This window comes from Pteropus medius, unplaced genomic scaffold (genome assembly GCF_902729225.1).
Source record: "Pteropus medius unplaced genomic scaffold, Ma_sr-lr_union100, whole genome shotgun sequence".
Classification (NCBI taxonomy): Eukaryota; Metazoa; Chordata; class Mammalia; order Chiroptera; family Pteropodidae; genus Pteropus; species Pteropus medius.
The window spans coordinates 412,054-434,660 of NW_024352947.1; the positions used below are offsets into that span (position 1 = coordinate 412,054).

The window sequence follows — 22,607 nt, forward strand, 5'->3', positions numbered from 1 at the left end:
CCCGCGTCTGTCCCCGGCTGCGCTCTGTGGGGCGCGGCGGCGGGTCCCCTTCTCCCCACCGGCTCCCGGGCGCGCACCTTGAAGCTCCTGAGCGCCCCCCGCAGGCTGCCGTGGTGGTACAGCAGCACCCCGCGCAGCTGCAGCGTCTGCACGTGGTTCTGGTCCAGCAGCAGCGCCTTCTGGAAGCTCTCGGTGGCGGCCTCGAAGTTGCCCAGTTCTCTGGGGATTCAACAACAGTTACGAACACAGTGGGCACCGCGGCGAACGTGCTCAGAAAGGCGTCCCAGAACCGGGGTCCGACCTGCAGAGAGACACCGCAAAGTGGTGTCCCCTCCCCCGTGCTCCCGCTCCGGGGCGGCGCGGCCTGACACAGCACGTCTCACTCGCTTCCCCCGAGTCTCAGCCGGCTGTGGGGAAACCACTGCGCTCCTGAAATGCTTTGGGGAAAATTAATTTATCGCTCATTGGAATCCCTTTCCCTACTTCCTGTTGAGCTCCGACCCCTAAAAACCGTGTGTAAATTTTAATATTTATGTAGATTACAACCATACAGAGGTTTAGCATTGTGAGTCAGACCCACAGGCTTAAAAGCGTATAGTTTCTGTGGCCACCGTCGCTTTAAGTCTAGTATATTACTGCGTAACTTAAAATTCTGAAAAAAGAAATGTATTTTAGCGCTGTGGTTACTTCAGAGTTAAAATGGTTGTTACTGACCAACCTTCTTTTATATGTTAAAATTTTTACAGATAATAGAAGTACCTTCAAAATATCCCACACGTCGAGCTTTTATAAATAACGAACACTTTAAAAAACGTAACGCCGGCTTACATGCCACAGCTCTTTACTACTTCCCAGGCGCTTTCAAATCTGCTTTCAGTTTATATTCCCAACAACCCTGTGGGACGGGAAGGAAAATGTCATCCCGTGAACCCCAAACAAACGCACACACGCGTTCTCCAGGGCAAGAGCGCCCCCCAGTGGCTGCCCAGCCGCCGTGTCAGACAGACGAGCTCCTGGGCTCAGCTCTCCTGCACAGGCACCCACAGCTCTGCGGGGGACGACGCTGTCCTTCGGGGCTCTTAGGGCACCTCCGTGTATGCTGGCGCACACGGGTGTCCAAAGCCGAAGTCAGACGGCCCCGGTGGCCTCGGTGCTGAGACGCCCCACGGCCGCGTAGCCCGTGTCCCCCTTCCCGGAGGCCTCAGACAGCGCAGAGCCGCGTGGGCAGGAACTCGACAGCTTACGACGCCACCACTCGAAGCGGTAACGCGGGGGGACTGACATTTTCTAGGCCGACATGCAAAGCGACATTTGTTTAAGATCCAACGCTGTGTGTCGCGATGTCCCGATACACGGTCACTTCCGTGTTGTAGACGCCCTCGACGGCACGTCAGCGCCTCCCCGACTCAGAAGAACGGTTTCTTTTGATATCGCCTTTATGTGAGGTTCTGGCCTGTTTCCCCGCCCTACCCCCTCTTCTGCCCAAGTGCCGCCACGTCACTCACCTGTAGGCCTGCCCCAAACTTTTATATGCATCGATGAAGTCAACTTTCTGCTTCAAAGCTTCTTTGAAGGATTCAATAGCTTCCTGTAAAAAGTATACAGAAAATTACTTCACATGCATAACTGTAAAACTGAATTTCACTTAACTCACTGAAGGAGTTAAATACACATTATACATGGTCTCTCAGCAATTTTTTTTTTAAATAGGAGGACTTTTAAAAAATGGGGTAGAAAGTGCAATAAACTGACTCGGGGGACTTCAATCTCAATAATAACAAAATGTGTCACCACGGACACCAGCAGAGCCTTTCAGATCAGGAAAATGGCTTCTCGTCTTTTCATTAAGACATTCGATCTGACGATGCTGCCTCTGAATAAAGATCACTTCCTTAATTAATAAAAGCCCTAATAGCTGTGTGAAATGACTCAAAACGATCGTAACCAACAGCATTAAAATTGAGCCAACAAAAGAAAGGAAAAGGCAAGCCCAATGCAAAACTATAAGCAAAGAAGGAAAAGTCTCCTTCGCTGGCTAACCGAGGGACCTCCCTGGTCTACAAGGAAAAGAAACAGTGAAAAAAGATAGAACGGAAGCCTCAGGACACCACTCAGGTCTGCGGCTAAGGGGGCGAGAAGGCCTGGGGGCGCCAGGCTTTGGGGGAGCCCTGGAACACGTGCGTGATTGCCCGGACTTGCCCTGTGGACACTGCTAATAAAACGTGACACTCTGTCTCAGAATCAACATCCTAGGCTTCAACCGGTATCAAATGTATTTTTCATTATGATTCGATTGTTTACCGTGATAAAAAATCATGAAGACATTTTACACATTTCCGCAGGAAAAGATGTATCTCAACAGCTACAAAGTACTCTGATTGCTGACAGTTTCAATGAGAAAAACTTTAAAACTTATGTGATAATCATTTTGTACCTGATCAGGTAATTCACAGGAGGAAGCTACTAAAGATGTCTACGCCTCGCACATGGTAGGCACTCCAGAAACAGTTAAAGATTTGGCAGGCACACAAAATTGTTTTGCAAAAGCAATACGATCTCAGTTCTTTCCAGAAAGTCATTCATACCCTGCTTCTTGACTTTTTTTTTGCGGGGGAGGGGGAGCGGCTGGGCAAGAGAGGGTGGCTTTTCGAAACTTCAAAGGTACGAGCTACACAACATGGGCCCACATAACCCGCCCGTCTACTTAATTGATCAAGATCTCAATATTCAACATAATCCGATCCTGTTGAATTAGGGCCCTAAATGCGACTGAACCTGGATTTCAACTTCACAACTTATTCTTTATCTCAACGTACCGAGGCCCAATTGGCGTAGTCGGTTAAGGTGATAACGGGGACGGTGGGCGATAAGATGACGAAGATGCAATAGGAATGCGATAATGCAAAAAGATATAAGATGGGGTGACGAAGGAGGCATGGGACGGTGATAACGGGGTACTGGCCAAGAGGCTGTGACGGTGATACGGGAAGACAGGCAGACAGCACGGACGGTAAGAGTGGATGGGTGATCATAGATACAGGTGATAAGATAAAGACAGATAATCCAGACTATATGATAATGGTGACTATATGATAAGAGTAAAGACATAAGGAATTAACGGCGAGCACGCAAGGATCATATGATACGCAGATCGAGGCGATAACAGAAACCATAGTGAGCATGGGGACAGGTGGAGGCTAGACAGGTGAGGATGGGGATTGCAGAGGCACAGGTGATAACGGTGATGTTAACGTAACGGGTGAGCAAGCCGTTATCTCTGCCCGCTAAGGGTTCGGTCCAGTTAGGGGCCAGCGTCAACCAGGCCGTCGGGGCCCAGAGACGAAAAACTGCGCAGAACACAAGTCAGCGACTCGGGACAGAGAGGAAGAGGCGGCCGGCTGAACCGGGGACCCCAGGACAGGCTTCGCGGAGTGGGGACCACCGAGCTGGGTCCCAGAGTGCGAGAAGGAGCTTGGCGAGAGACGAGAGGGGCTGGGACAGGAAGTGGCACCGCGCAGGGCGAGGCTCAGGACGGTGGGACACGCGGGGGGCAGGAGAGTGGGGTCCAGTGGGAGGGGCGGGGACGGGAGGACGCAGGGCTGGTCCGTAAGCTGGGACCCGCGGGGCAGGGCCTGTCCCCTCGGGCCTCGCGGCCTGCGGGTGGTGGCAGGGGTGCGTGAGGACTACCCAGCCACAGAGGAGGCAGGCTGCAGGGGAGAGGGCGAGCCAGGGCCGCAGGTGGCAGCGGTGTCAGTGTCTGGCCAAGAGGCGTCGGCTCGGCCGGAGACAGCGTCGCGGAGAAGAGGGTCAGATGCGGAGCCAGCGTGGAGGTGGCCGGGGCAGGCTTGGGCCGTCGCGGGGGCGGAGAGGGGCCTTAAGCTGCCGACCCCGGCAGGGGCCAGCGGCAACCAACACGAGGGGGGCCGGGGGGAGGACGGCCGCCGGGGGCACGAGTCCGGTGGGGCGTGCCAAGCCTGGGGCATTTGTGCACGTCGGGGGGCGCCCGGGGACGTCCCCTGCCCACTGCACTTACAGCATGCTTGGACGCCACAGTTCTTCAAAGTCTGATTTCTCTTCAGCTTTTAAGAGGCTTGGGTTTCGGGGTTCCTGTCTAATCACTGCACGCTCTCTACCTCATTCTGCCAAAGAGGGGACACAGCAGAATCAAGATTTTTAGCCATTGGGAACAGAGAAACCACGTTTGAGTGATGCCCGAACACGAGCACTGGCCATGAGGCCCCGTGTGCAGGATGCCGGGCCACCGCCCTACGCCACCACCCCGACCGGCTGGCGGGCGGCGGGCACTGAGGGCCGCTCACGGAGCCGGCACAGGCTCGGGCCACTGTTCAGCAGGGGCCGACAAACACGTGCTTAGAGGGACCGTGTTTGAAATACCCTTGCAACACACATGAAACAGAAAGAATTCAACAGAAGAAATCTTGGGCTGTTTTTCCCTTAGGAAGATTCCAGATGTGCGATGTAGCTACTGAACTGGACAGCTGTGACATCTGTCATGTCATATTCCCTAATGTATTTTAACGTATTACATCACAAAGTAAACAAGCAATCGCCCACTTAATTAATTTCTAAACTGCCGTTGACCCCGCAGCAGATAAACAGCTCAGACGGGCTGGTCATTTAATAGTTTGTGAAGGCACGTCGCCACCCACTCAGTGTCCCAATCTGTGTAACTGAGACTCCCTCAGCCCCTTCTCCAGTTCCTGGGGACGCCGCTGGGGTGTGTGAGACACGTGAACACTCTGGCCTCCTCGTGGACCAGATCTACAAAGACGCAAAGGAACGGTGCCCGCCCGTTCCACACGCGGACACGGTGTCCGCGGGCACGGGAAGGAGCGAGGGTCTACCGATCGGACAGCGAAGCCATTCCTGGGTCCTCGTCGTGGGATTTGGAATCCACCAGACTGAATTCGGTCCTCGTCCAGCCTGGGGTGACCCCGCTACAGCTTTTTTCTGAATAATTCTCATTTTGAAATAACACAGAGGTGCTGCCCACGTGCCTAGACCTGGCTTCACGGTTGAAAGCAAAATCATCTGTCTGCATTTGTTTACTTTAAAAAACAGTTTAAACCTCTTAATACTAATAGCTGGCATTTTTCGTGTTAAAATTTTTTCTCCTCCGAGAGCTTTGGGGGGTAGACTGTGGCGATTTGGGGCTTTTTTACCGACGGCGACAGAGAGAAGACAGAGGTACAGCCGGCAGATCCCAGATGGCCGGAGGCCTGGCAGCAGCCGCCGGCACACCCGCCCGCCCCGAAGCCCGCGCGCCCGGCCCACCCCGCACGCCCGCCGAAGGGCGGAGGGGCACGGAGCAAAATTGGCAAACCTCCCCTTGCTTTGGCTTTTAGTGGACAGAAGTTAATTTTTTTAGAGTCTATGAAACTCAGGTTAGATTTTCACATGCAAAATAAACTGTGATAATCAATACCTTATTCGTGTTCAGAGCTTATAAAGTGCTTCTCGCTGATCATATTTTTAATCTTCACGAAGAGCCGCCTCTGCCTGAGGGACGCGGGCGGTGAGGCTGAGAGCGGCCGGGACGCCGGCGTGGCAGTTAATGGCACCGCGCGCTCTCCACACGCAGCGCTCTGTCCTCAAAGTCGACTGGTCCCCCAACGCTCGCGGGGCAGCTGCCACGTGACAGGCAGTGTCGCAGCTAAGGGGGACGACACGTGAGCCCTGTTCCCACCCGCTGATCACGCGCGTGCGTGACACCCTCAGAACCCTTTCCAATGAATGATACGACGCGTGTCCTTTCTGCAGGGCCCCTTCTCTGCCACGGGCAGCTGCGGCTTGTCCCAGCGTCCCTGGGACGGCCTGCTTTCGGCCCTGCGGCCAGCCGTGGCGCGTCCTGCACAGTGCACCTGCTGCGTGCCAGGCCTCGGGCACCGACGGGCCCGGGCGAGGGACCCGGGCTAGGGACCCGGGCTCTGCTCTCAGCCGCGTTTCTGGCCTGCTCACTCCTGGCTCGAGATGAGCCTGCTGCAACGGTTCTGGACACGTGCTCAGAGAGTGCAGAGCCCAGGGCAGGAGCAAGGGACGGCTGGAGGTGACAGTTCTGCTCCGTCCTGAGTCGGCTAAGACACCGCCTTCCCTGCTCCCCTCAAATAATTTCGGTAGGACTGGTCCACTGAGGACCTCCGACGCTCAGAGACGACAGTGCGCGGGGGTCGTGTGGGCCCCGGCGACCGCAGAGCCACCTCCCAGGTAAGCCCGGCTCTGGCCGGCAGTGTCCCCTCGTCAGCCCCCCTGTACAGCCACAACCCCTCGGCCATTATCGTGCCAGAACCCACTTGCGAAATGACAGGATTCGTCTCGATTAGATAATTCCCCCAAATCTAGACCGTACGGCTCCTCCGGGCCTAAGAATTAAAGTCAGAATGCTCGGCACCGTCCCCTCCGCCATCTCCCATCTCGTCATGCCCGCTCCCGGCCGTCTGCCACGCTGCTGTCACCGCTCACGTCCCGCTCACGCCCCCTTCTCTCCCGGAGACACGGCTCCTCCCCCGCCAGACCTCCCCCGCCTTCAAGGTCCAAGACCAAGACAAAGCCCGCCGGCTCCCTGGAGCGTCTCTAACTCTGCGGTTTAAATGAATCTTTCTCGTCTTCTCCGCCAAAGCACCTTGTTTACGTTACTCTCTTTAGCATGTTTACCGTCGATGAGTTATGTGTGTGTGGAAAGCTCTGGAACTACCCTGGGTGGGTGTAAAGCCTGACGCCCCCTTCCCAGCCTCTCTCCTCGCCCCTCTGGGCCGAACGGGAGCTCGGCAAATATGCCGATGCGGACGACCTTCTGAAATAAACCGATTCGATACACTCGAGACATCGTTTTAAGACACGCCAAACGGAATTCTACTAAGTTTTTCCCGCCCACACAGTACAGGCAGGACCATTTGACGGAATGCGAAAGGCACGGCACGTTCACCTTCAAGAGTCCTCTGTGGAAGAAAGTTAGACCTTTGTAGAGCATAGCTATCGGCTGGTTTCTGTTCAGCTCCAAGGACAGCTGGGGGTCCTCGTGGGCTGTCGCGTAGTCCTACGGGAAGGAGAGTGGGGGAGAGAGAGCAGCGTTCGTTACGTACTCGCACATTTCCTACTTGCGCTGGCACGGAAAAGCATCCTGGCCCATCCTCTGCCCGTTTCTGGTTTTACGGGAAGCGTTTCATGATCATACACGCTGTACGGTGAACGCTTACACTGTTTGTCGAAATAGCTGATTTGCTTAGGAAATCGAGGGGGAAAGCTCACGGAGGCTTAATTTAAGCATACTGTTTCAACTGTAGACAATATTTTTTAATTACTGTTAAAGTCGTAATCCGTTAGAGAAACTTTAAAAGTTATTTTCTGGTACTAACGTTTCATTAGACTGAATCCCTCTAAAATAATTATGGCATCGATCAACCTTAAAATGTGTTTCGCTGAGATTTTTTAAATATATTTTCTTTTGCGTTAGAAAATTGTTAGGAAAATCGCCGTAAATCCGAAATCTAACTGTGGTAAACCCGCTGTCACGGTGAAGGGGTCTCGTTGGGTTTGGGTCACCCACGGACAGAAGCCGCGGCCCGGGAGGCCCGCTGGGCTCAGGTCACGGCTCCTGGGTAGAGACTCCCGAAGGAACGCGAACGGCACCCGGAGGTCTCACAGGCGCACGGTAAGGGTCACAGCGTGTCCCCACGCTGGCGTCCGGCGTCCCACGCGGCCACCGAGCCACGCTTCTCTCCCCCTCGTCTACTCGGCCACTGCCGACGGCCCAGGCAAGAAAACGTGCCCTTGGTACTTAAGAGGTTCCTTTCAGCCAGAGAAAACGCTCTTACGACTGCCGTGTCTCACAAACCCCTTAGTGCACGGCCCCGACCCCGAGTCTTCCTGGGGGAGGCGGAGGAGGGAGACCTTTCTGGTCGCGGCAGGAAGCGTGTCCAGGCACCCACCTCCGACATGAAGTGCAGGGTCCCCCGGTGTCTGCACAGCCGGGCCGAGGGCTGAAGCTGAATCGCTCTCGTGAGGCCGCTCACCGCTTCGCTGATTCGGCCCAGAGGGGACAGAATCTACGAACCCAAACACGCAGTTAGGGAAGAAGACGTGCAGTCGGCAGCCCCGGAACTGCCACCGCTCTGACCCCTCGGTGACCCTGCGGCCCGGCCACCCCCTCAGCAGAGTAGCACCTGAGACCCCACGCGCTGGGCAGCGAGGTTCAAGGGCAGCGAGCTGAGCGGCCACTCGTCCGCCCCGCCAGGGGGAGGCTGACGCATCACACGATGTGGCAACCGCCCTGTGGCAGCGTCACGTCCGGGGTTATCACAGAGGCTGCTTTTCTTGAAATGTGACCATTGCTTCCCCGACCTACCATTTCTCTTTCAGATAAAAATCCGGCACATCAAAACCAATCTGAGAGAAAACTCTGACCCGCTGGAGGAGTTGCTGGACGCAGACAGAGCCGTCCACGACCTTTAGCTACGTCCTCTGAGGTGCTAAGTGCTAAGCGACAGTTTCTAAGATTCCGGGTGTTTCGTGAGCCCTGTGGCGTCAACACGTCCCGACTCATCAGTCGTGATCCGCAAAATGGGAGAAGAAACGCCTGTGTGGGAAGCTCTCGTGATGCAGGAACCGGCTGTGTGCAGCCGACGTGAGGTGAAGACCGTTCTGAAGGCCAAGGGCACAGAGAAGAGCGAGGAAACCCGGACGGGGTCAGCGTCCGCGCCGCCGGCGGGTCGCCCCGGGCGGAGGTCCTTACCACGCCGCTCATTCTCCCCAAGTTTCACCGACTAGTTTCCTGCTCTGCGGAACGTAACACCCGCAAGAGAGAGAGGCTTCGGGGCGGCGCGTCCCAGCGCGAGACCCACAGATCACCAGCTGAGGAAGGATGTCCTTCAGAAGGCCAAATCCCCAGGAAAACTAAAACCACTTTAAGAAATTGAACTACAATTTAGGACACTATAATTTTGAGTGCAAAACATCACAGAGAGTTTTAGATTACTGAAACACCTGTTTCTTTTACTTGCTAAGTTGTCTCTCTCAAAAGAGGAAAAAGTAGCAATTTTTGAAGCCCTAAGCCCGGGAGGTGACCGGTGGCTTCGTTGGGGCTCAGCGCATTGACGTGCACAGTTAAACGCGCCGGGAAGCGAGTCACTCACGCCAACAGGATGAACACGTGTCATTTAAAACAGCAACACGTTCCCTTCTCTGACCTGAACACGCTTCTCCCCTTGCGCCCCAGGATGGGGGACCTGGCGGCCCCTCGCAGGGAGGCCCCGCCCTCCGCCCCAGGGGACGCACCTCCTCTTGGCCCCTCGCACAGGTGTGCCGGGCTTTCCCCTGTCCCGGCTGGGCCAGAAGTCCCGAAGGTCTGGTTACAGCGCCCTCACCTGATCCGCGTCGGTCTGTGTCTCCACGGGGATAAGAATGTCTTGGAGGATTTTACAGAAGCGTGCACGCACACGCACGCACGCACACACGCACACACACGCACACACTTGCTTCTAGAGGCTATCGACGTCGCTCTGACCATCCTGTCATGTATCCATACGATAAACATCACGTGTCATATAACACTTTTTCAGTGACCACCGACAGCAACGGTACGTGTCAGGAACGCGTATCTCGGTACTGAGCGTTACTGCCACTAGGAGGAAAACACAGCAGGCACGAGGCCACTGTAAAACCCACAGCAACAGAGCAACGGGGAAGAGGACCTGAGACTCAGCCAGCCCAGTCAGGACAGAGGGAGGGAGAACCACGCTCGCTGCTCGCTGCCCGGCTGCCCCTGGACGGCACCGCTGCGGGCAAGGCGAGACCGGCACTCCACGTCCTTGACTAGACGCGGGACCCGGGACCGGGCAGAGCGACTCCCTCGGACACCTGGCCGTTGGTGACGGGAGGACTTAGTGAGGTGCAAGCGTGAACTCGGCCCCTGTGGGGCAGACGTGCCAGTCACGCGAGGTGCGCTGCCGTCAACCCGCCCGGTCTGCCCGCCCCTCGGCACGCCGGCCTGACCGCCCGTCACAGAACAAGCTCCAGAGACGGCAGGGCATTTTCTCAACATCAGGGGATGGGAGTGTGGACACCGGAGGCGACGGGGGACAGAGGGGTCCGGTCACGTGGAGCCGACGCCCGAGCCTGCCCCGGAAGAGGTCTGTCTAGGCAAGTTCTCTTGAAAGTCTGCACGTTACTTTTACATAAAAAACGCATTAGAGACAAAAGCAAATTTCACGTCCAGACACGAAATTAGAGGAGACGAGAGGCAGGAGGACGTGGCTCACCCTGACCTCTGCTGGGGCCACTCTGGTCACTCACTGAGGCCCCCGCCCCCCAACCACGCACCTCCGTCCTTCCTGGACCCGAGTCCCCTCAGACGTGTACGAATGTCACGTAAACTCTCTCCAACCGGCCAGCACCCAATTACTACGATTTTTTAAATTGGAAAAGATAGAGAAGTGATATTTCTCCCTCAGAGCATAATTTCATGTCAATATTTTTAATATATAAAATGGAAAAAGTTTACGTAGAATGTTCTAGACTGAAAACGTAGAGATCTGAATCTTAGGCTCCTTCATGATTGACTATGTCATCTTAGGAAAGTCTTCATTTTTACACCGTGGTGCCTTTGCTGAGCAAAATATGCTTCTTATAACCTTCCTGCATTTCTCAGAGAAACAAGGGCAATAAGCATACAGGGATACAGCTATCCGGGGAAAGGACAATATGTGATAACAAATAAAAATAAATCTTACAGAAAAAGCTTTCATTCTTCCATTCGACCTTTAACAACTGTGGCGGGAGCTCGGCTTCCGAACCCGCTGACCACTGGGGCCCAGTGCCCACCGTGGCCGGTGGCGGCTCCTAGGGGTCCGGTCCAGGCCCCACTCATCACAGGGCGCACAGGCCGCCCTCTCAGAGCAGAAAACACAGCCGAACTGACCTCTGACCTTGGGGGAGACCCCAGACCGCCGCCTCCTGGTCGTTCGACCTGGGGCCAACCCTCTCCTGCCATTCATGGGTCTACAAACCGGAAGACGGCACCGTGCACCCCGCGGAAGCCCAAACAGCACCGCGCGCCCCACCGGAGTCCAGCCAGCACCGCGCGCCCCACCGGAGCCCAGCCAGTAGTGAGTGGCCTATCCAGCCCTGGCCAAACCGGGTCGCAGAGGAATGAGGCAAGGTGACCCTTCCATGCTCACATGTAGGCCACAAAGTGCACTGACCAGATCAGGCTCCTCCTGGTCAGACTGAAACAGAAACACGTCAGCTCACCCAGTTTTCTCGTTGGCCAGCCGGGTCTGAACCTACGCTGCTCCCCCAACTTCGCTGCTGCCCCCCCCAGCCGCCCGAAGCAGCCACCTCACGATTCCCACATCCTCACAGGAAAAGGCCTCGGGGACAGCAGCCCCTTGAATCGCAGACTGATAAGGTGCTGAATCACGTTTCGGCACAGCGGTATCTTTTCTTGGCATAAAGACAGAAAGTCCCATCTACTTTGTGAACACGACCACGGGGGAGATGCGCTCCACGGCAGGGACAGACAGCACCTAAGGCACGGCAGGGAGCCGCCGACATCACGGGATCACAGAGAAACGTGAAAAACACGTCCAGGATAAAATTAAGAGAAAAAGCAACGCAAAATGGTACAGATCATACGAAGAAGTAATAAAAAATATTCAGATTATAAAGCACAAGTGCATACTTCGAGAAAAGGCCATAAAAACAAACAACAGTAGAGTGGCAGAATTAGGAAATATTTTATTATTTAAAGTATCTTCCTTAACGCTGTTACGTTGCCTTCGACTACAATGGTCAACATTTCTCAAAAAGTCGAATGAACTGGGAAGACATCTGGGGGCTCGGACGGTCTTCTGCTGCCGGTCACCGTAGGTTAAGTGACCTTTGCTCCTGCGAGGTATCAGAGCCTCCCTCTCACACCGGGGTCAGGTGTCCTGTGTAAAAGTGCCCGCGGACCCTGTCTAACGTCGCAGTGCTACACAGAAAGGCGACTGTGAAAACCAGCTCTAAGTTATCCTCCACACTGCACGCCCCACTGAAGGACACCACTCCGCATGACCGCCCGAACCACCGCTGCCTGGGTCTGAGGACTTAGTGACAACTTAGTGACTGTTTGAGAACAAAGATAGAATCATCGACGTAATTACAGATTGTAACACAGCTGTCAATCGGTAAGGCCCAATACTTCCGTTGAGGGGTCTCGTAATCACCCCTAAGGTGGGAAGCAGACCCCCAGGGGAACCGGGCCAGCCCGAGACTGGCTCCTGCTGGAAAGCCGGCGTCTGGAATTCCAAGAGCTGCCAGAGCCCACAGGTCATGGCGAGATCCCGGTAGAGGGGAAAGTAAGCTGAAGCTACTGCCCGTCTTTTTGAACTTGCACTTGAACCCTGTCGGTGGGGAGACGATCACGAACCACTTGGCCCCCCGGATCTCGCGAAGCCTGAAATGCGAGCGGGCCACGAGGCTGGCTCCGGAGGTGCCGCCGGGGCCGGCCTCCTCGATTCACGTAACCGTCGTGCGGGCGTCACAGGCAGCGCCGAAGCCACGCGCAAGTCCATGTTTGGTCACGACTACAAACGTGAGATTACAGAAGAAGAAAAATTACCTGGAGCATTGTCGAAAAATGTCTTATTGCTTCATCGTAGAGACCACTGCCAATCAGCACGTAAGCGATAGCTGTGAAACAAAATACAAAAATATTAGAGGAAAGGATGAAGCATCTCAGACTAAAATTAGTAACTAAATTCTTTATCGAATCTTAAAAGACAGTTCCGAGGGCCAGGTGCGGTTAAAAACACCTAGGAGGTAACAAGGTGCGACTGAATTATTCTGCCACGCAGGGCTTGCCAGTCAGTGTCCCAGTTCTATCCAGATTTAAATTATTCGGATCATCTATAAAACATCTGTCCTGAGGAAGTAATTATCTTTTTCTAAGCCCATCACTCACTTTCCAGTACCAAATAATCTCTATGATGTTTCCTATCTGTATGGCAAGACCTAGTCATAAACCGGAATAACATCCCCCAAACGTGACCGTGTGATCTTCCTGTGAAGTTGCGAGAAATCCCCAAACAGCACCACAGAGCTCGATTCCTGGGGGTGCTGAATTCACGGCCAGTTACCCAGTGGGAACAAAACCAGAGGCTCCGGTTAACATACACGAATGTGATGCTTAACCGTAGATGATTCGCACGGCGGCAATGCGAGGTGGTCTCTTTTCTACCTCTTCTGTTCAAAATACAGTCAACGCGCTACTCAAAATAGACACTGAAGAGGGATGAATAGTTTCTGATAAAATTACTTAGGTGAGTGGTATTTCGAAATTAGAGACACGACAATCTCTAAAATATGACAATGTTTTGAGTGAACCTTTCCAACCAGCCAACAAACAATACATTTGAACACTCTGGATTACATTCCCATCTATACTATTTGCCCTAACTCTCTAAATCCCCAAACATAGGTGAAAAAGATATATTCCTCATTCAATATACTATTTTGATCACATTTCTTTGCAGAAAAAGCTATATTCCACTTAATTCTAAGACCTAACGGGTAGTCAAGAAAATGGGTAACTAAAACTTTTACTATCAGTAAGAGTTTAAATTTTCTGACAGTCAAAAGTAGCAAAAAATTAAATGCAGTAGACCCATTAAATGCAGAGGTCTAGCGCATCTTCATAACTTAAAAAACACTGAGCATCATAACCGTTGAGGAGCTTTTGGGGGCATTCGCAAAATAAAAAGAGAACTGGTTTTATCCTAATTTCCTTAAAAAGATATTAAGGTCCGACTCACATTCTGAACAGTACGAACGGACACTCTTCAGATAGTCGGATCGGACGAGAGGACGGGAGGCATCTCGGGAGGGGGTGGGCGGGAGGGGTTGTGTTTGTAAAAACGAGCAGTAACAGTAACAGTTCAGAGTCTCGGACTCGACATCGCAGGCACAGTCCGAAGGTTCACGCGCATTAGCTCACTCACCCCTCGACTGCAACGAGGTAGATGCAGTCATTACTCACGGCTGCAGACAAGCGATGAGGCGCCAAGCGGTGAGACACACTGTCCCAGACACCGAGCAGCGAGTGAGGCCGCCGCAGCACTGCCCGGCTCGGGGACCCACCCCCCTGGCCAGCACGGCCCCGAAGCACTGAAGGCCACACCCGAGCTGCCGCGTGGCGTCCGGCTGGGGTGCAGGGCGGTGTGGATCCCTTGGTGGTGACAGCTGCGGGGCGGTGTGGATCCCTTGGTGGGGCATGCTCCTGAGAGCGGGGTGACTCTGCACTGCAGAGCCGGGACCCGGGCTCGGACCCTGGCCGTGTCACCACGGGGCCGGTCTCTGCGTCTCGCTCAACGAGCCTGTGGAAAACGCTCTTAGACGCCTTACAGATCTGTATTTTTGAGTTTTCTACCTCTCTTCCCATAATCAGTACGTTGCTGGTGAATGAACAATGAATAAGCGACCCACAAAAGCAAACAAGGTTTTAGGGGGAAATCCTGCACTTAGCAACCACGTTTAAACTGTTGCCACAGCTACGCGTTGAATTCCACTCAAAACCAACTGCAGCCCCCAAATATTCCATCCAAAAGTAAACGTTTCCTGAGAAAAACCCAAAGGCATCCATTAAAAAAATAATCCAAATCCTGCACAAGCGTCTGTACCTGTCAGGATCCAGGTTTTGCTGCGGATCCAAACACAAAGGGAAAACAGGGAGCCGGCCCCACAGAGATGGGCACCGGCAGCAGCACCGCGGAAGCCGCCTTCTCGGGGGCGTGAGGCGCCAGACGCTGGCCGCGGGGCCGCGGGGTCGGACTCGGGGCACCGAGCGGGCCGGCGGTCGTCGCTGACAGCGACTGCGAGGCAACCGGCATCCAAGGGCTTCGGAAAAGACCGAACCTGACGCTCTAAAGGGCAACTACTCTCAAAGCCACTCGAAGGGCAGCGGCAAGAAGCGGCCAGTCCTTCCCGAGCAGCGAGCCACCAACCCCGCTGGAGCGCGGCGGGAGGACCGCGAGCAGGCGCGGGGCCGCGGCAGGGGACACGGACGCAGGGGCGGCAGGTGCGGGGGGCCGGGGGCCCGCGGGAGCGCGCGTCCAGGCGCCGCCTCCCAGCTCACTGCCCTACGCAGCTGCTTCCGCCCCTCGTGTGGCAGCTGACCCTGGCGGCAGGCGGCAGGCGACATGCCCACGGCAAAGCGCATCGGACCTGGGCGAAGCAGCCCGCTTCCAATCGCGCCACCGACAGGCCGGCGGACACCACACCCGCGGGCCTGAACGGGCTCGGCCTTCCCGCACCCACGTTCCCAGACACGCCGGGGACCGTCCTCCGGCTCAAACGCAGCCACCCCGGCCGCGCTGCAGCACCGAAGGTCGGAGAAGCTGTGACGCTCTCCGGCTTTCACATCTGCCCGGCTCGTCCTCGATGACAGCACACAAATAACCTCTTCGCAAATAACGACAGCTCCTAAGAACTCATCACCACGATCACGGACTTCCACAGAAACACGCGGATAAAACGGTCCGGCCGGATCAGCCATCCAGACCTTCCACGTCACGACGTATGATCCACGGAGCCTCATGAGATCCAAGCGCTCGCCGCGGCGGAGCCAGGCGCCCCGTCCGCGCGTCCCCGCGTCCCCGCGGCGGAGCCGGGCTCTGAGCCCTCCGCCTCACCACCCCGCCACCTGCTCCACGTCCGGCCGGAGACCCGAGGCCGATGCCGCGGGGCCCCCGCGCGCCTCACCTAGCTCTTCGCTCGTGCTGTCGTTATCAGGAGCGAACGGGAACCTCTTCTGCTCTGTCACAGACTTGGCCTGGCTCTGAAATCGAAAAAACACAGACGTGTATTTTACCGCCTCACGAATGAAGAGAAAACATAACGAAAACCTGTAATCTGGGAAGGTAAAGCTACATTCGGTTTACAGGGAAGCAAGAAAGAGTTCACTTTGTCACACCGCCCGCACCCTCCGAGGGCACTGCTTGCGTGTCGCGGCCTCGCTCCCCTCCCTGCGGTCCGGGGCCCGTGTCCAGGAGCCGGCGTCTTTGTCCCCCCCACAGGGCCCATCCTGCTGGCTGCTTCGAGCACCCTCCCCATTTTCACAGATCACATTCTGGTGACTGGTTCTTCAATGTGGCTCGATAACGGAATACAACTTTCAAATCCTAAAAGTATTTTAGAAATAAGAGCTACAGGTTGTATAGATGGCAACATAAAAAGACCGACGAAATCTGACCAAGAAACAAGACGCTCCACTGAATGCCGCAGAGCACGTGACCGACGTGAGCACGCCGCGTGACGCACGGCTCGCCGTGCGGAATCCGTGCAGACACGTGCGCACGTGGCAGGGGGCCCGAGACGAAGGGGGGAGCTGGGGAGCAAACTACACACGGCAGCTTAGTGGCCAGGGTGACCACAGGCAGGATTCGTGCACCGTACAAAGTGACGGCTCTACCGTGCTCTGGAGACAAATCGTGTCTGATAAACGGCTGCTACTTCCCCAGAGGACAGATCTGCCAGCGCTCAGCCGGGACGTGCCTGGCCTACAGGCTGCACGTGACCATGACGTCACACCGGTCACCAAAGAGACAATCAGAGCTTGTTCACACACAGACAGGAAAGGCGAGACAGTCTGTTGCTCTGGGCAACACTGTAGGATTACAAGTCTAATTCAACAGTTTTTCCATACATCAAGTTGACAGTTATTGCAGTGAGTTATGTAAAGTCAATGGATCATTCTCTGGTTTGCAATTCCTACCTAGTTTCGGCAGTTTTTAGAGGAAAAGGCAAAGCTTAGCTTGGGAAAGAAAGAGTATCCTCTAGTGGGAGTTAAACAGAAGGAGAAAACGATACTACCGGATGCCGAAGGAAAAATCCCAGAGGAGAAGCGCGTTGGCCACTGGCCTCGTGAGGAGAACCAGGCCGCAGCCGCAGGAACCGCGCGTGCACGGGAGGCGGAGCCCGCCCTCGGGGCGGGGCCGGGCGGCGAGGTGCTGACCGAGGTGCTGACCGGGACGGGCCAGGCGGAGCTAGCGCCAGGCGCTCACCCGAGGGGAGGCCCGGGCCAGGTCTGGCTGCTGCGACTGAAAGGCAGCAAAGCGTGGGAATAGGGTCACACCTTATCTCAAGTGCACACGCCTCCAAGAAATGAGGCTCAGCCGCGAGCCCCCTGCACCCCGAGACCCTGAAAGTGGAATCTCCTGGGTCCAGGATGCTCGGCCGCCCGGTTCATAGGTGGCAATGATTCAGTGGGACCAAACACCGGGTGGCCTATCTTTGTCCTGTGCACGCGGCACCCCTGGGTGCGGCTCCTCGCTGAGAACTGGAAGCGACCCCCACCTTCGGGACCTGGGCCACACGCACCACTGGCCCTTGGGGAGCATGGCCAGGCGGGGCGTGCCAGACCTAAGCGTGGAGGACAGTAGTCCCAGCAGGCAGCGAGCTCTGGGAAATTTCGCCAAATCTCTGCGCCCGTGCAGATTCAGAAGAGGCGACTCTGAAAACCGAAGCATTCCTGGATTACATCTCGCCCGGGTCACCCGTAGCGGAAGCCTTGAACCCGGGCGCCAAGGACACCGCCGCAACACGCATAGCGGTATGTGGCGTGCTCAGCGGCAGCGCTCTGATGATAAATCCGCCGCGCATATGTCGCTGTGCAGCGCTTCACGGTCTCGAGTCATCCGCGCGCACACACCACAGAGTGGCGGCCTCCACGGCCATTCTGAGGAAACAGAAAAACAGAGCGTCGGCCTTAGCGCCCAGACGGCAACGGACCGGACAGAGCGCCTGTTCAAAGAACATGGCGCGCCTGGTGAGTAGCGGCGGGCCCTTTCACGGCGTCGTGCGATGGCGGTGAAGCGTCCCACTAGGCCCTCTGCCTGCAGCACTATTACCAGTCAAAGGAATATAAAGAGAACACACAATATAACTCCATAGGACCAGCCTTGGGGAAGATCCATAGATGAGCCCAGGATCAGAACACACATAAATAGCTCCTGAAATCCAACAAAAGCATGTGCCCAACCAATTAAAAGCAGCATAGGGACCAGGAACCGGCTGACTCCAAAGAGAATGCAGAAACAATACGTCTCACGAGAAAGGCTTTATCAAAATTAATCAGAACAAAACCAGACCTTAGCGAGAACCTGCTGCACCCACCAAGAGAGGGCCTCGGTTTCCTCCACAAGCAGCGGAAGCAACGCAAGTGTTGAGCCACCGGGACTGCAACCCAGGCTGTGGGGAAGCGGGGATCACGGTGGTCCATGGCTTCTTAAATCAGTGAGTTCCTCAAAGAGTCAAAGGCCAAGTGCTTGCTGCTGCCCCATAGCCCCACTCCTGGGCGACACCCCAAAAGACACAGAATCACTTACTGTGCGACCCCACCGCCCCACCCCTAGGCCGACACCCTGAAAGAGCTGAAAGCGCACACTGAAACGAGAACGCGCACACGCGTGTTCACAGCAGCACGAGCCACGGCAGCCGAAGGAGGGAGCGGCCCAGATGTCCCCCAGCTTACGATGCGCAAACCACGGCAACACGCACTGGGAGGCTGTTCAGCCTCAGGAGAGCGAAGAGCTGCTACACGTCACCGCCTGGAAGAGCCTCCAACAGAAGGTGAAGGAGTCAGGCACAGAAGGTCACCCAGCGCATGACGCCGCTTACAGGAGATGTCCAGACCAGGCGAACCCAGACACAGGGTGCACGCTGGCGCCCGAAGGCGGGGTCAGGCAGAAACCCCGCCGCGGGTATGCGGGTCTCCGGGGCGCGATGGGAACGCCTTGCGGTGATCGCACACCACTGCGAATGAGCTAGATGCCACTGAATTGTCCCCTTGAAGACATTTAATTTTGTGTTAGTAGATGTTGCCTCAATAAATTACTTTAGGAGATCTGCTCTAACTCAGCAATCCCCGGAGAGCGTGGAATTACGTCCCCGGGGCTGAGGGCACCGACCTGGCCAAACCCTCGCGTCCGCGTGTGCCGGGAACCGGGTCAGGACGTGGCACATCGAAGGGCCCTGCGTGGCGAGCAGTTACCAGCGCCGTGGGTTAAACGTCACAGGGCACAAGCGGGACTTGGGGGGGTACGTGGCTTCGGCTGGGGCTGTGGGAAGGGGGCGGGGGTCCCGGCAGAGGGGCGCGGGCAGGCAGCCCTGGTGGAGGAGGGAGCTCGCGCCCCAAAACCAAGTGCGGGCGGAAGGGACGGCCAGCGGTCAGGCTGGAGAAGTCCTGGACCCAAGAGAAGGGCTTGGGGGACAGGGGTGAACAGTGACGGCTGTCGGGAGACAGCTGGAGAAGGGCGTGACGGAAAGACGCTTTAGAAGCGCATTTTTATAACCCGTTTCTCCTACCTTTTCAAAAAGCCAGCCTGTGGGCACCCGCCGTGCGCGAGGCGCAGGCGAAGCACCGCACGCACACCGCCTCCTTCGCGGCCGCCTCACTCCCGCTTCCATGGATAAACGCCCACAGGGCTTGAAAAGCTGCGCCACAGCCCCCAGCGAGGACCCAGCCTCCGCTGTCAGTCCCAACCTGGGAGCCCGTTCCCTTTCCTCAACGCGGGCGTTTCGATGAGCATGCGTGACCTACACTGTTGCAGATCTACCCAACTAGGCAATTACACTAAATCCTGACAAACATTGCCAAGGCAAAGGGTATAAACCATTTTAAGGCCCTTCATGGACGCTGCTCCAACTCCCCCCACGCGCAGGGCGGCGCCCGAGACCCTCTATGTCCCCGTTCGTGGGCCAATGCCGCCCTTCCTATTCGCCCCGACCTGAACACAGCACTGGTAAGGCGACGCTGTCGGTCTATTGGCCACTCTGTCTCTTCTCTCGTAGGTCGCTTACACCCTTTGCTCATTTTTAAGTCATTTGAATCCACTCCGGCATAAGACATGGAGGAGAGTTTCTAACCAGCTAATTTCGGAATGGCTGGCAGGCTTCCCCGGCACCACTTAGTAAGTCATCGACCTGAAAGCCGCCTGCACAGCACGTCGCGGCCAATGGGACACTGCTGGGCTCGCTTTAAACAGGGATCTTGGCGGTCATGTGTAAGATCACTCCTATTCAGCTTCTGCGACAGCTCTGACAGGTGACTGTCCGATCTCTGCATGAACATTTACTTTAAAAAAATTTGTGGTAATTCATGTTCATTCTGGAAAACATAGGAAAATCACACATAGGATATTGAAGTCATTTAGAGTACTACGATCCTTTGAGAACCACTGTCAAAGCTTTGGCGACTGCAGTTAAGAGCGATAATTCTGAAATCGGACAGCCTGGGCTTCAGCTCCTTTCCTTGACACTGCTGACTAGCTCGTGGCCGCTGACTCAGCCTCTTCAATCTTCAGTTCACTTGTAAACAGCTCAATAATAGTATCTATCTCATAGGCCCGGCTGTGAGATTTAAACAAGGGAGCTCAAAACATGTCTGCTACTCTTATCATTCATAAGGCGCATCTGCTCCTCCTATTTATGAGTTAGCCTTATCAGGTTATCTATTTTATTCTTTTCAAAGACCCACTCTGGGATCTGTTTATCGATTCTGCTCTTACTCCGTTTCTAACTCATTTATTCTGGGTTGGTTCGATTTAATCCTTCCAACTTCCCTTACTTCCTCTTGTTTCTCAAGGTTAGTACCCAGTTCATTTATCACATATTTTCGGGCTTCAGCAGGAGGAAAGGCCACGGACAGGTGCGAGGAGAGGGCTGGAGACCAGCGCAGGAGGTCCAGGGGGAGGCCGCGGCCACGTAAAGATGGGGCAGTCGGAACCGAGGCGGAGGCCACTGGGCTGAAACGGACGATGGCCGCTGTCTAAAGAGATGCACTGAGCAGAAAAGGCGGGGCTTTGAGCCAACGCAGCGCAGGGAGAGGGAACGGCGCGGCTCCGGCCTGTGCCCTGTGCGGCCGCGAGGGGGCGGCCGCGGGCCGAGGCGCCCGGTCGAGGAGGGCGGGCTCCGGGGCAGGGCGGGCTCCGCGCCCAGGTCCAGCACCTGCGACACCCGCCTTGCACCTCGCCTTGCACCTGGTCGGCACACTCCAGAGACAGGAGCCTTGCCATGAACCTGATAACGGTGCCTGGCGGTGCGTGATTAAACAGGGAACGACGGCGGGGTCCCGAAGGGCGCTCCAGGTTAATGAGCAGAGCTGAGCTGGTGGGGACGAGGTATCTGCGAGGCAGAGGGGGAATCAACCGCCTTTTTGAACTGTTCTACATTTTTGCCATTAAGCTATCATTTTTCATTATCCTCCCTTATGCCTGGTCAAATATTTGTTCTCATTTTTCTTGATTAATCTTGCTAAATAACTATCTAAACTTTACCAGTATTTTCAAAGAACCAGCTCTTACATCGAAATCTGCTCTTGCAGTTTAACGCATTAGTTTGGAGGCAAAGGGACAGCGCGGTCAGCGTGGGCGGGGGAGACGGCGGCTCTGGTCAGAAGCGCAGCGGGCCGCCCGACTTTGGGCAAGCCCTCCGCCCGACATGGCGCAGCCTCGGCTTCCCCGGTACCTGCACGGCCACCGCGGCCCTCGCCGGCCGCTGGGAAAACAGCCCAGCGCACAGAAAATGACTTAAAGGTCGGCTGCGCGGCTAGGCCCAAATCGCTGGTGTTTCCGCCAACGCTTCTTCCTCCTCAAGCTTATTTTGGCCTCCACAGCTTCCAAAACGCCTCCCCAGCCGTGACTTTTGTCCCTCTGTCCTTGGAAGCAGGCAGAATGGCCCTTAGGCTCCCTGCACACAGTGAAATAAGCTCGACATTAACGGACGCGCTCCAGGTCACAAGACGCAACAGCAAAGCCCAGACGCGTCGCGTCCATGCTCTAGGACGCCCGTCAGTGCAGGTAACCGTGCCGGTGCTGGGCCCTCGCGGCCAGCGGCGTGGGCCCCGCAGTGCCGTCCGACTCTCCCGTGCTCCAGGCCTCACACGCAGCGGACTGCCAGAGCCAGGGCGAACGGCGCCAAGTGGGTCTCTTGGGCATGGGGACTGTCTTAGGCTGGTCCTTCCTGAGAAACCAAAGACTCAGGATGTTTTCCTTTACCTGCCCCTTACCTGCTAAGGAATGCAGACCGAGCGCCCGCAGCAGGAAATGGCTATTACAGAGATGGCTGCAAAGGGTACGTGCCCAGTGGAGTGAACTGGGGGAGAAACTCTGCCCAGATCTGCTCGTCCAAAGTCCCCTCTGTGTCCCTGTGTCTCTGCATGGCCACCGGACATTTGTTGGCCAAACAGCTGCCCTTCCCAGATTCCTGTGACCTGCTGCCTTTCCCTCTGAGGTCCCAGGCCCCTCCCCCACCCCGGCTCCGGACGGCCCGTGAGCCTCCCTGCCTGCCCCGGGCTCCGCATTCTGATGGAGGCCCCTACGTACGAAGCTAGACTTGCTTTTTCTCCTGTTAAACTGTCTCGTGTCGGAAGAACCCAGAGGGTGGAGGAGAAGCCTGTCCCTCCCCACAGAGCCGACGGCAGGGGCGAGAGAGGAGTGGGGCCGTGGAGGGGGGCGCATGAGCCGCTCCTGAGGACGCCCGCGGTGACAGCGGCTGAGGGAGGGCGTGTGGCCCTGTGTCAGCTGCGTGCTCCTTGGGGGGAGGGGCTATTACAACCA

The 22,607-nt window shown here is 55.9% G+C and overlaps 1 protein-coding gene across 7 annotated transcripts in view; it reads right to left on the reverse strand.

The window, feature by feature from the left end:
* Positions 1–22,607, reverse strand: part of TTC13 (tetratricopeptide repeat domain 13) — a 49,549-nt gene that overhangs the window by 21,735 nt on the left and 5,207 nt on the right. For 3 of the 7 annotated variants that reach the window (XM_039850289.1, XM_039850288.1, XM_039850291.1), the window contains exons 2-7: positions 15,754–15,829; positions 12,617–12,687; positions 7,947–8,063; positions 6,944–7,054; positions 1,506–1,588; positions 78–219 (exon numbers count right to left, since the gene is read on the reverse strand). In XM_039850289.1, the coding sequence (XP_039706223.1) occupies positions 78–219; positions 1,506–1,588; positions 6,944–7,054; positions 7,947–8,063; positions 12,617–12,687; positions 15,754–15,829 (600 nt within the window). The remainder of the gene's footprint in view (positions 1–77; positions 220–1,505; positions 1,589–6,943; positions 7,055–7,946; positions 8,064–12,616; positions 12,688–15,753; positions 15,830–22,607) is intronic. The other 4 variants (XM_039850293.1, XM_039850292.1, XM_039850290.1 and 1 more) reach the window with 3 other exon arrangements.